Here is a 13,018-nt window from a genome sequence, read left to right on the forward strand (position 1 = left end):
TTATGAGTCAATATTTCTTGGGTCTGATTTTGTAGTTCTTGAAAGCCTGAGGTAGTTTTTTTTTAAAAATTGGTCCTGTGTTCAGTACAAGAAAGCACATAACTAGAGAGACAGGCTTTGCTTAGGTAAGTAGTTGCAAGAACATAGTGTTCAAAAATTGATTTTTATGTTGAAGGGAGTGGAAGTGGTAACATTTTAAGTGAAATAAACAGTAAAGAGATCTGCTGCAATATTATCATGGAGGCTGGAAGGGAAATAAGGTACAGCAGTTCAATAAAATGATTAAAAGAGAAGGTAGGTTGCACCAACAAAAAGAGCCATCTCCTAGAAAGGTGGGGGGAGGACATGGGTACTAGAGTTCGATTAGGGCTCCATGTTAAGGAAGGAAGGAAACTGTGCTTAGGTTCCATGAGATTTTTGCACTTGCTGATGAGGACTCAAGAGAGTTTTAAGGAGATGGATGGTGCAAAAGAAAAAGTAATGATAGTGGTGTGTACTTATGCAGGGGTTTATCGAGTATAAATCTGAGAACATGGAGAAGGGTTTTTGCTGGTAAATTGTAACTATCTTAAACTGAAATTAAATTTGAGGTTTAAAACTAAAAAAGACTGCCATGGGCTAATGCTTAATAAACTACTTGTGTCAAAAGGATTAAAATAATGACCTTTCAGATGTGAGTAATAGACTATAATATCAAAGTAGGAATCTCTATAAACCTTAATTTTGTGGTTTTAAAATGTTAGAAAAATTATCAGTTTCAGAATCAGGTTTACTATCACCAGCATATGTCATTAACTTAGCAGCAGCAGTACAATGCAATGCATAACACCGAAAACATAAGTAAATCAATCACAGTAAGTATATATGTATATTAAGTGGTTAAATTAAAAATAATACAAAAACAAATAATGAAAGTGAGGTGGTAGTCGTGGATTCAATGTCCTTTTATGAATCGGATGGTAGAAGGGAAGAAGCTCTTCCGGAATCACTCAGTGAATGCCTTCAGGCTTCTGTACCTCCTTCCTGATGGTAACAATGAGAAGAGTGATTTGGGGTCTTTAATGATAGATTAATATGGCTAGTGAGCCACTAATAAAGTATATCATAGATTGTAATTTAAGAATAATGGCAAACAGATTTTTATTCAGAAGGAAGAGATAGGATTCAAAGTTTTGTCTGGTGCTTGGTAAAAATATGCAAAGGGAAAAAAAATACAAAATGTAGGCAAAGGCAAAACAAATCTATGCACCTGTGCTCCAGAACGTGGGCTTAGAGAATGAAACTAGATGTGGTACATTTCAGAGACTCTGAACATACATTATTTTTCTTTTTGACTGACTGGTTCCAATTCAATGACAAGAGAATGAGTTAAGACACCTTGGGGCTAGATGACGGGTACAAAATACCCCACAGCTTGGTTTCCTCGACCAAAAATAATCCTACCCTGTACCTCTCCCACAAAATCTCCAGCTCATCCCTGGCAGCTGCTCCACAAAGCCCCCTGCTTTGCAATTGCTCTTCACAACATTCTGGACTCATGCATCTTTCTGAAATATATTTCACCTAGTTTCTTGGGTATACACCTTTGAGGTTTAGTTAAGGTCCTCCTATCACAAAATTAAGGCACTTCCGAAGTCTTGGCTCTTTGCTACAAAACACCGTACTGTTTGTTTGTGTGATAATTGGCCAATCTACTGGCACCCATCTAGAGAGGGTTGTCACGAGTAGGGTGGCTGAGAATTTTTCTTCCATTCTCAGCTTCCAGTGCTGGCCTATTAGTCCACATTTATCTCTCAGATGAGATCAATTTGCTTGTCATTAGTTTTTTATTTTGGTCCACATGTGTAACATTAGCCTCTTTATCACTAATTCTCATCTTCTCGTCGGAATGGCGAAGCAGCTTTGGGAGCAGAGAATGGTTTGAAGGGATAACTCTCTGTAATTACCAAATTATTTCAACACTTGATTAGCCTTTGGGAACCAACCATTCACATCGTACAAGCATCATTCCCTCTTTCCCATTTGCCATCCTGATATTCTGTGGCCCATTAAGTAACTCATTTTTTCTTTACACTGCTGGGACTACACAAATCACCTGCTGAGTTGTCGTGGGAAAGCCCAGACACAAGCACTTCCTGTGCACCTGAACCTCTACATACTAATGTTGGCCTTCTTGCAAACCCAACCTGAAAGACATGAGTACCAATACCAACTCTGCAACAAAGCATGGTACATGCATTCACTGGAAATGTGTGTCTAATGCAACATTATCACTCCAGTTTACTGTCCCACCGAGGTGGGCAATAAGAGAGTAGGTGCGATGTGTAAAGCCAAGACCAGCAGATCCATTGGTCAGTCAGAAAGGGGCACAGCGCATGTACTGAGCTCCAGTAATTCTGGCACAGGAGTTGAATATTTAGATAGACTAATGATTTAGTGGCATGGTTATCCCCAAATCAAGCCAACGGGGACATTTTAATTTCGTTATTTATCACTTTTTTTAAAAAAAATATTATTTCGCAGCGATTATAGTTGCCAAGCCCATGTGGTTCGCAAGTGGAGAGAGGGCCCGTTGAAAATGCTCACTGAGCCAGAGGAGGGCGTTTCGGCTGCGGGGCTTTCTTCGCTAAATTACATATTAAAAAATAAACACAGAAAATTCTGGAAATCTGAGCAAGTCAGGCCGCATCTTTGGAAAAGTCACGGTCAACATTTCATTTCGGAGATGCTTCGTTGGAGGTAAATTGTCTGTGAATCGGGGTGAAAACAACACTAGATCATGGAACGGGTTTAACTGCCGATGCAGCACGACAAAGGGCGTGTCCTTAACCGTCTCTGTTCAAGGCCTGCCGCCGCCCGAACATGGCGTCTGAACTCTACCAGAAAAGCGAGACCGTGGCCCTGCGGAAGAAATTAATTGCGTAAGCACGGTTTTACCGGGGCGCGGACGCAGAGTGGGCCTGAGGTATCTGTGGAAGTCGAAAGGCTTCTGTTACCATTTTCGTCGTGAGTGGTGGGATTTGGGGCATCTTGACAGACAGGTAGCTGTGAGTTAGGGAGACTCATTCCATCTCTTTAGGTTTAAAAATACAAAAGAAGACTTGTTGGTACGTCAACTCGGGTCCATGAACCGTGGTTGGCGAACAGAAACAAGGAGAATGGCGTTTTACACTTGCAATTCGCTGCTTGCTTGTTCTTCCGAGAGAGTCCCTCCAATTTCCATGATTTTTTCTGCCACACCTGAGTAATTTGGAGTGCTCGATTAACCTACCAGTCTTTGCGAGCGAGGCCAATTGGGGAGACTTGCAAACTCCACTGGAGGTCAGAGGCTGTGCGGCCATGGGGGAATTTTTTAAAACAAGACCAATAAATAGCGTTGGCCTCTAGGAATGCTGGAGTGGGATCATGGAATCACTGACGTGTCAGATTTACTGATTCTTGAGTGATTGCCAGGCCCTGAAGACATTTCCACTTCTAGCTATTCCCCCAGACGCAGATATAACCACTTCTGTGTTCTATGTGCTGGTGGTTTTGTGCTGATTGCTCCATGAGGCCAAGAACCCAAGTTCCTTTTGGAGCCCTTCACATGAGGCATGGTGTTGATAGGGTTGATAGAGGTTTCCTGTATGTGCTTTCATTTACCGCTGCATACTAGCTGTCACACAGATTTGACTAAAGAAGGCCCATGTGGAATATAAATATCTCCGGAAATTGGTGAAGCAAGCAAAAGGACCCCTGCAATGTGCTTGGAGAGTCACAAGGCATTTTATACTTGTATTAAGAAAAACAGAGTAACCAAGAGGATGGAGTCAGAGCAAGTGACTGAGGTATTAAATGAGTACTTAGTGGCAGTTTTCCCTGTGATTTGTAATAAGTGTGTGCAGAAATCTCGCACTCGGCAGTGTTTTGCTCAGTGACAACATCTGCACACTGAATTTTATATATAGAGGTATTCATTTTTAACAGCTGGGTATGATCCTTTTCACTCTTGTTCATCTACACTCTCACAAAACATACGTAGAGGGCCTGTAGGGTAATGAAGGATTTTCTTGCCAGAGTATTTGCATACGGTCCATACTGTGATTTGCTTGCTAAATGATACTTTGGCAAAGATTTTTGTTTCCTCACTAGCAACAAGCAGGGTCCTAGAGGATTGGAGCTGTGGATCTGTTCAAGAAAGGAAGCTGGGATAATCCAGGTAATAATAAGCCACGTCAGTGGTATGGAAACGAATGGAGCGGGCACAGAGGAGTGTGATTTATACACATTTGCTTAATGACAGTCAGAGTGGCTTTGTGCATGGTGTGCCATGCCTTATAAACCTTGATCGAGGAGGTGATAAAGGAACTTGATGAAAGCAAGGCACTGGACGCTATCTGTTTGGACATTTGAAAAGTTCCCTTTTGTAGATTGATTCAGAAGATAAAGATGCATGGGGATCTAGGGTAAGTAGCAAGTTTGGATTCAGAACTGGCTTGCCCTAGGAAGACAGGAAGGGTGGAAAGCTGTTACTTTGGCTGGAGGTCCATGGCTAGTGGTGGTCTGCAAGGATTGTTGCTGGGACCCATGTTGATAGATGGATTAGCACCTTGCTGAGATGGAGTTATGGATTATAAAAGAATACAGTGGAATATAGATCAGGTACAAACGGGCTGAGAGTTGTCAGGTGCAGTTCAATCTGCTTAATTGTGAGGTATTGCACTTTGGGAGGTCAAATGAAAGAAGAAAGTGTGCAGTTGAGGTACAGAGTTGATGTCCAGGTCCATAGTTTGCCGAATGTGGCTCCAGAGACGGATGAGGTGGTAAAGAAGGCACATGGCAATGCTTACCTTCATTGGTGGGGAGGGGAGTATAACAGTTGGAAAGTCATGCTGCAGCTAAATAAAACTAGTTGGTCAGCACTTGGAGTATTGTACTCAGTTCTGGTCATCCCACAACAGAAAGGATGTAGAGATTGTGGAGTGGGTGCAGAGGAGCTTCACCAGGTTGCTGCCGGGATTAGAGGGTATGAACTCTGCAGAAAGGTTGGACAAACCTGGGTTGTTCTCCCTAGAGTGTCGGAGGTTAAGAGGGATTTCAAATTATCAGAGACATAGATAGACAGAACCTTTGTCCCAGCATATGTTAAACAGCAGAGAACATACTTTTAAGGGTGGGGGGGGGTAGTTTAACTGCAATGTTTTTTAACACACTGTGGACAGTGCCTGGAGTGTATTACCAAGGGTGGTAGTAGAATCTGGGGTTTGGTGATGTTTAAGATAGACACATGAATATGAAGTGAATGGAGGATAGGGATGATACCCAGGAGGAGGTTTAGTATAATCCATTGTCAAGATCAGTGCAGCACCGTAGGGCAAATGGCCTGTCCAGTGCTGTGTTGTTCCATGTTCTGTGTCTGGAAACCAGGATTTCTGCATGGTCATTACCATACATGTGGATGGATGTGTATTCCTATAAACGTACATTCCTCCTTGCTGTCTGCCATAATTAAAGTTACCTTCCACTGCCTGCCTCCAGTAGATGAAAAATTGCTCCTCATAGTGCAGCATGAATTCTAGAAGCATAATGGATATGATCACAGTGCAATAACTCTCAAGGAATACAGTGAAAAACAACTGTCTGAAACTGAACCAAGCTATTGGTACCTTAAGTTATCAGTTCCCACCTCTGTGATATCACACCTACCTCAGTTCACCTACTGCTTGAATATTTAACATCTAAAGTTCTCTGCAGCCCTTACCCTACCACTGAGCATCTCACCCATCAGCCTGATCTACACAAGCTCCCATTTGTGGTCGTATTACTTTATCTGTTGTGCAACTTGGTCCAAGTAAATGTTGCTTCATTTGGTGGTATACATGTATATAGTTAAATGACAAGAAACCTGAATTTTAACTTGAACTTGAGTTAGGCAGTAGCTCAGCTTTAAAATTGTCATCTTTGTTTTCAGCACACTCTATGTATGCCCTGATCCCTCCTTACCTCTGTAATCACCTTCAGATGTTAACTGTGAGTTATCTGAAGTCCTTAAATACGTTGAATTTAATGCCACCAATCTTCTCCAGAGACAGCTGTCCCTACCACTGGCAAGGCACTAAACTCAGGAGTCCTGTTCTAAATGCTTTTGTTTCTTGCTTCCTTTTAATGTTCTTAGTTATTTTAAAAAATAATTGATTTCACTCATTTGTTTCGGAAAGGAAACAGCTTATATAAGAAAAATTTAATTAGTTTTTTTATACATTTTCTACATAACTACAGATTAAAAAAAAACCCAGATCAAAATGAAGGACATTGATACAGTGCAAAAATAAGCATACAATAACAATCTGCTACAGAGAAAGATAATTGAAAAAGCACCCAAATTGAAGACAAGTAAAATTAGTGTCCTCCCCAAGCCCCACAATACAAAACAAAAAAAGGAAACTCCAGACCACCCACAACACAATATAGAGAATATAAATCAGGACAATCAAACCCCCAAACTGTGAATACACTTAGCAAGAGAAGATATTAATGCCTACTACCAAAAGAAAAAGCTGAAAGCAAGGGACTGAAAAAAAAACCTTCGTTAGGAGGAAGGTTATGAAAGTACTCAATAAAAGGTCCCCAGACCTTATGGAACTTTTAAGTCCGAATTAAGAATTGAATAATGAATTTTTTCAAGGTCCAAGCAGGCCATAATATCATTAAGCCATTGAGCATGTGTGGGCGGGGCAACATCTCTCCATCTAAGAAGGATTAAACGTCTAGCCAAGAGAGAGGCAAATGATAATATTCGACACTTAAACGAACTCAGACGTAAATCTGTCTCACCCCAGAAACCCAACAGAGCAATTAAAGGGTTTGGTTCTAGGTGGTGATTCAGAATATACGATAATGTTATAAAGACATCTTTCCAAAATTTCTCCAAGCTAGAACAAAACCAGTACATATGAATGAGAGAGGCCTCGCCCCTTTTGCATTTATCACAAAGCGGACTGATGTCAGGGTAAAATCGAGATAATTTAGATTTAGACATATGGGCTCTATGAACAATCTTAAACTGTAAGAGGCAATGGCGAGCACAAAGAGAGGTTGTATTAACTGATTTGAGAATTGAGTCCCAAGTCTCATCAGATAAGGAGGTATTTAAATCCTGCTCCCATGCCATTTTAATTTTATCCACAGGGGCACGTCGTAAGGCTGCTAATTTATCTTGAATACTTGATATTAAACCTTTACCTAGTGGATTAATGGAAAGAAAAAAGTCCATAACATTTTTCTCAGGCATTTCAGGGAAGTTAGGAATTAAAGGAATAATAAAGTGTCTGATTTGGAGATATCTAAAAAAATGAGCATTGGGCAGATTGAACTTAGCAGAGAGCTGTTGGAAAGAAGCGAAGCGATTATCAATAAAAAGATCTTCAAAATGTCTAATGCCCTTCCTATACCAATCATGGAATGCTGAGTCATACGTAGTGGGTAGAAAAAGGTGATTATGTACGATAGGGCTGGAAACAGAAAAACCATGGAAACCATAAAATTTCCTAAACTGAGCCCAAATACGCAAAGTGTGTCTAACAAGAGGATTAACTATTAATCTGGACAAACTACTAGGGAGTACATAGCCAAGAAGTGCAGAGATAGATAGTTCTTTAGTGGAGCTCAACTCCATTGCCACCCAATTAGGGCACTCGGGTTGGCCATGGAAAAAAGACCAAAAGGTAGCGCAACGTATATTGGCTGCCCAGTAATATAAACGAAAGTTAGGTAAAGCCATGCCATCCTCTTTTTTAGGTTTTTGGAGATAGACTTTATTAATTCTAGCACTTATTCTTCCACAGATATGACAAAATAATAGATTCTAAGGAATCGAAAAAAGATTTAGGAATAAAAATTGGGATTGATTGAAATAAGTATAAAAGTTTAGGGAGAACATACATTTTAACAACATTAATACGACCTACCAAAGACATAGATAGAGGTGACCATTGTACCAGACTCTGTTTTATATTATATGCAAGATCGGCAAAATTTTCACAAAAGAGATCTTTAAACTTCCTTGTGACTGTAATCCCAAGATAAGTAAATTGATTATGGACTACTTTAAAAGGGAGATCACGAAATGTTAATTCTTGTGCTTCTTTATTAATTGGGAAAAGTTCGCTCTTATGTAAATTAAGTTTATAGCCAGAGAACTAGCTAAACTGGTCAAGAAGTGAAAACATTGGAGGTAAGGATGTAGACGGATTTGAAAGAAAAAGTAATCAGTCATCAGCATAAAGAGAAACTTTATGCTCAACACCCCCTCTCCAAATCCCGGTCAATTCAGGACAGTTTCAAAATGCTATCGCCAAAGGTTCTATAGCCAAATCAAAGAGAAAGGGACTTAAAGGGCATCCTTGACGGGTGCCACGTTTGAGGTTAAATAACTGGGATTTCTGAAAATTAGTTAAAACAGAGGCAGTAGGACACAAATACAGCAATTTGAGCTTATATAAAATTTACCTTTAGTTTAATTATGTTATGCAGAACAAAGAAATATAATGCCAAAGATTTATTGATAAATAAGAGTATATCTAAAAAGATTAAATTTTATTTTGAAAATAATTCTCTGTACTTCCTTTTCAGGCCTTTTTGTAGGCTTTTTTTCCCAGACGATCCAATCAAGATTGTCAGTGCTCGTGGACAGTATATGTATGATGAAATGGGAAGAAGATACCTGGACTGTATTAACAATGTTGCTCATGGTAAGAACATTAATTTGAATGACAATTTGGCACATCTCTGAAAGTTACCTATTCATTCCCATTTATCCAAGAACTCAGTGCAGTGCAGTGTCAGAGTAAGAAAGTCATAGCTTATTCAAAAGTTGAATTCATGTTATTTGTCGTTTGCCTCTGCTTCTCAGATCCAGGGGACCTCTGTTGGTGTGTGTGAACACTGACTACAGACTGTTTGGTTGTAGAGCACCCTTGTGCTTGAACAGCTGCCTGCACTTCATATTTGTGAAGGAACAGTCCTTTTCAATATTTCTATCAAAAACAATAAAGATCATCTTGCTTTCTTTGGGTAACAGACCTTGCCATAGTCTGGTGATGGAGCATTATTTAGTAGGGGAGTCTTTAGGCTGCTGCCCATCCCCCTCCCACTCCTGTATCCTGTTGCAATGACAGATTGGATTACCCTGAATCAGAATTAGACCAGTGTTTACTGCAAGGAAAAATGGCAAAGGTTTGAAATAGTCAGATGAGAGATCTGCAAGAATATAAAGCCAACTTAATTATTAAAAAAACCAAAAAGGAGGCCATAGGACATATCAAGCTGAAGGAGGAGATAAGTTGGTGGGAATAGATGGAACTGAAGAAGCATAAGAATAACTATTAAAACAAATTGTGAACTGCTAATATTAAAATTAATATGTTATAAAACATTTACAGGAATATTTTCCTTGTTGGGATCTGGATATCACTGTCATGGCTGGCATTTATTGTTCATCCTTGTTTTGTTAAGCTGCTGCCTTAAACCAGTGCGACCCTCTGGTGAACGTACTCCCATGAATGTTTTCCCTTTAATGTATATTGACTTCAGCTTTCACCACAATACCTGGATGTTACACTCTGTCCTCTCACCTCTGGAATTCAGCCTGTTTGAACTAAGGTTGTGATGAGATCTGAAGTCAAGTTGTCTAGGCAATACCCAATTTGGGCATCAGCGAGCAGGTTGGTGGTGAGTAAGAAGCAGTTGACAGCTCTGACATTGGATCAGATTTGTCCTGTGATTTGTAATGGGAACATACTGAGCTGATTAATAGATGCCACTGTTATAACTGTACTGCAATAGCTGAGACAGAGGTACAGATCTTTACTATTACATCTAGGATGTTGTTTGGTCTCACGACATTACTGTATCTAGTGCTGGGAGACTAGTTTCTGTGATGGCAAGAGACTGCTCCTGTTAGCTGCTCACTTCACCATTGTGCATTGCTGGATACTTCAGTCTGATCCACTGGTTTTCAAATACTTAGCTCTAGCACGTGAGCCATGCAGACTTGCTGATACTTCATTTTTGGTTAGCCATGGTGCTGCTCCCAGCTTGATCTTCTGCACTTCACCCTCAAGCCAGGGGTCCAGCCTGGTTTATAGAAACAGTAGAAAGAGGGAAATGCCATGCTATGAAGTTAGAAGGTATGATAATATATATTCTGCTGCTGCTTGTGGTCCACAGCACCCTATCTATGCCACATCTGTTCATGGTCTTACCTATGTAGTGCAGTGGGGGATTTCCTTGGTGCGATAACAGGACATTGTCTCCATGAGGACTATACTCAGTGGCCACTTTATTAGGTACACCTGTACACTTTGTTAATGCAAGTATCTAATCAGCCAATCTTATGGCATTAACTCAATGCACAAAAAGCATGCAGGTGTGATCAAGAGGTTCAGTTGTTGTTCAGAATAAGGAAGGAATGTGATCTAAGTTATTTTGGCCATGGAAATGACTGTTGGTGCGTGATGGGGTGGATCAAGTATCTCTAAGCTGCTGATCTCCTGGGATTTTCACACACAACAGTCTCGAGAGTTTACAGAGGATGTTGCAGAAAACAAAAAGCATCCAGTGAGTGGCAGTTCTGTGGGTGAAAAGGCCTTGTTAATGAAAGAGGTCAGAGGAGAATGGCCAGACTGGTTCAAGCTGACAGGAAGGTGACAGTTACTCAAATAACACACAACACATCAAACCTTGAAGTGGATGGGCTACAATAGCAGAAGACCACAAGCATACACTCAGTGGCACTTTACAGATACAGGGTGTACCTAATAAAGTGATCATGGAGTGTGTGTGATCACCTGTACAAATGCTGTCAGGGACACATTACACCTCAAGTCAGTTGCGGAGGACAAGATCAAGTCAGTTTATCTGTACTGTTGGTTCACTTACAAATCCAGTCTGGTGGCAGCGTTCACTGTGAGTTGGTCAGATCACCTGTTGTGTTGCTACCAAATCTTGGTGACAGAATTGGAGTGCCCCCACTGAGACCTCCTGCTGTTTCCAGTGTTTCTTCCAGGTGCTGCGCAGCATGAAGGAGCACTGACTGATCGGATAAAGGAGGATGGTAGTTGATAATGAGAAGCAGATATCCCTACCTAGTTTTGACCTGACTCCATGAGACTTCATGGGTTTTGTGATGAAGGAGACTATGAGGTATGATTCTGACAGTACAACTGCCAGGGTGTTGTTTGATCAATGCAAGAATTTATCCCGTCCCCAGTTTTGTGAGGAGGACTTCAGTGTAAATGAGCAGGTGGTGACGTTACCGCGTCTGTATTTTCTACTTGAATCAATGCCGGGTTTATTCTTTCTTTAAATGGCGCAGAATGATACAACTGAGAGGCTTGAAAGGGCGTTTCAGACAACATTAAGGTTCAAAAATATGCACCAGAATAAGCTGCACTTTTAGCCAAGATGTTCCAATACAGTTACAATGGGCATCTACATAGAAATATGGTAAAGAGGAGTGGGTCTGGGAATAGGATGGAGCCTTAAACAAGGTGTCCCTCTTTAAAAATTATGAGTCACCCATGTAGTAGCCAGACAAGGCCAAACTTTTTTCTTTCAAGAGCTATGACTCTTTGGAAGAACCTTTCTCCAGCACATTGGAATTGACGTCTGGTATTTTTAAGGATGAAGCAGAAAAAATACATGATGAGCAAAGAAGTGAAAAGTTACCGTGGGTAGACAGGAATGTGCAGTCAGATCAACAAGCAAATCCCTGTGCACACTTGGCTCCTCTGGGTTGAAGGAAAGGTAGATAAAACTGTTGTTCCATATGAATAAAGCTTCAGTAAATTCACTAATGCAGGGATATGGCACAAAGCTGGAATGATATAGAGGTCAAGAGGTTGAGCGTTATAATGTGCCTGCCCACCACATAGAATCTATTGCAGGAGGGTGCACCTAAGTTTGCAGGAAGTCACAGAATTCAGTGGGGACAAAGAGTTCAGTGTGAGTGGTGCTTTAAAGGGGAGATGGGTTAGTATGTCCAGCTGTTCAATGGGTAAATAACAGCCGTTGATTTCTTCATACCAGCTATGGTTCAGGCTCTTATCACAGAGACTTTGTTCATTGCATACCTACTAGAAGTCATTTGAGGTGATCTTACACTGGAGGGAAGAAAAATTCTGGGGTAGATAAAAGATGAGTTGATTTTCCTAGTGGACACCTGTCCATATCTATGGTCAGAGTTACTCCATAGATGCTGCCCGACCAGCTGAATTCCTCCTGTGTTTTACTGTATGTGTATCTTGAGAGTCACTCCAGCTTTCTGATGCACAGTGCTATTCTAGGAGTTGTGTGAATTAATTTCTAGGCCACTCTCTCAACTAATGCAACCAATATTAAATCCAGCAACAGAAAGACTATAGTTTTTTGATTTTTTTAAAAAATCGAATTGTCCTGTTTTGCTTTAATGTGCTTGTAATAGTTCTTCGTTTTCAGCACAGTGAAGGGTAGTCAGAGGAAAGGGGCATCATACAAAGAGAAATGGTTGTGGGTTTGGGAGTCCAGCTTCTAAGCACAGAAACATCACTTCAGGAGTTACTCAGAGCAGTGCACATTCAGCCATCTTCAGTGTTTTATCAGTGATCTTCCTTCTGTCACCAAGTCAGGTAGGGATCTTTATAATGACTGCACCATTTTTAATCCCATTAACAACTCCTCGCATAACAAAGCAGTCCATGCTCACAGGTAAAATTATCTAGGCAACAATCTGTACGGATTAATAAGTGGTAAGTAAAATTTGTGTCATTCAAGTATGAAGCAATGACTGTCTTCATAAACAATAATCTCATCACCATCACCAAATCTGCCCTCGTTAATTTCCATGGAGCCACCTATGACCAGAAACTTAATCTAGACTATCTGTGGCTACTGTCACAAATTGGTAGTGGGGTGCTGTATTTGTAGTGGTTAGTTCGACTCTGACTCCTTAAATATGCACAACTACCTAGAACAGGGGTGTCAAACTCATTTTAGGTCACGG

At 40.6% G+C, this 13,018-nt stretch overlaps 1 protein-coding gene across 8 annotated transcripts in view; it reads left to right on the top strand.

Annotated features, from left to right (window-relative positions):
* The first annotated feature begins 2,555 nt into the window (after positions 1 to 2,555).
* The window catches only part of LOC132405497 (5-phosphohydroxy-L-lysine phospho-lyase-like), a 41,135-nt gene continuing 30,672 nt past the window's right edge, over positions 2,556 to 13,018 (top strand). Inside the window, exons 1-3 of one of the 8 annotated variants that reach the window (XM_059990358.1) lie at positions 2,586 to 3,041; positions 4,132 to 4,198; positions 8,611 to 8,729. In XM_059990358.1, coding sequence (XP_059846341.1) covers positions 8,675 to 8,729 — 55 coding nt within the window. In that variant the 5' untranslated portion in view covers positions 2,586 to 3,041; positions 4,132 to 4,198; positions 8,611 to 8,674. Of the gene's footprint in view, positions 3,042 to 4,131; positions 4,199 to 8,610; positions 8,730 to 11,041; positions 11,182 to 13,018 lie in introns of those variants that run through there. The other 7 variants (XM_059990359.1, XM_059990357.1, XM_059990360.1 and 4 more) reach the window with 7 other exon arrangements.

The sequence above is a fragment of the Hypanus sabinus genome, chromosome 15 (genome assembly GCF_030144855.1).
Source record: "Hypanus sabinus isolate sHypSab1 chromosome 15, sHypSab1.hap1, whole genome shotgun sequence".
Taxonomy (NCBI): Eukaryota; Metazoa; Chordata; class Chondrichthyes; order Myliobatiformes; family Dasyatidae; genus Hypanus; species Hypanus sabinus.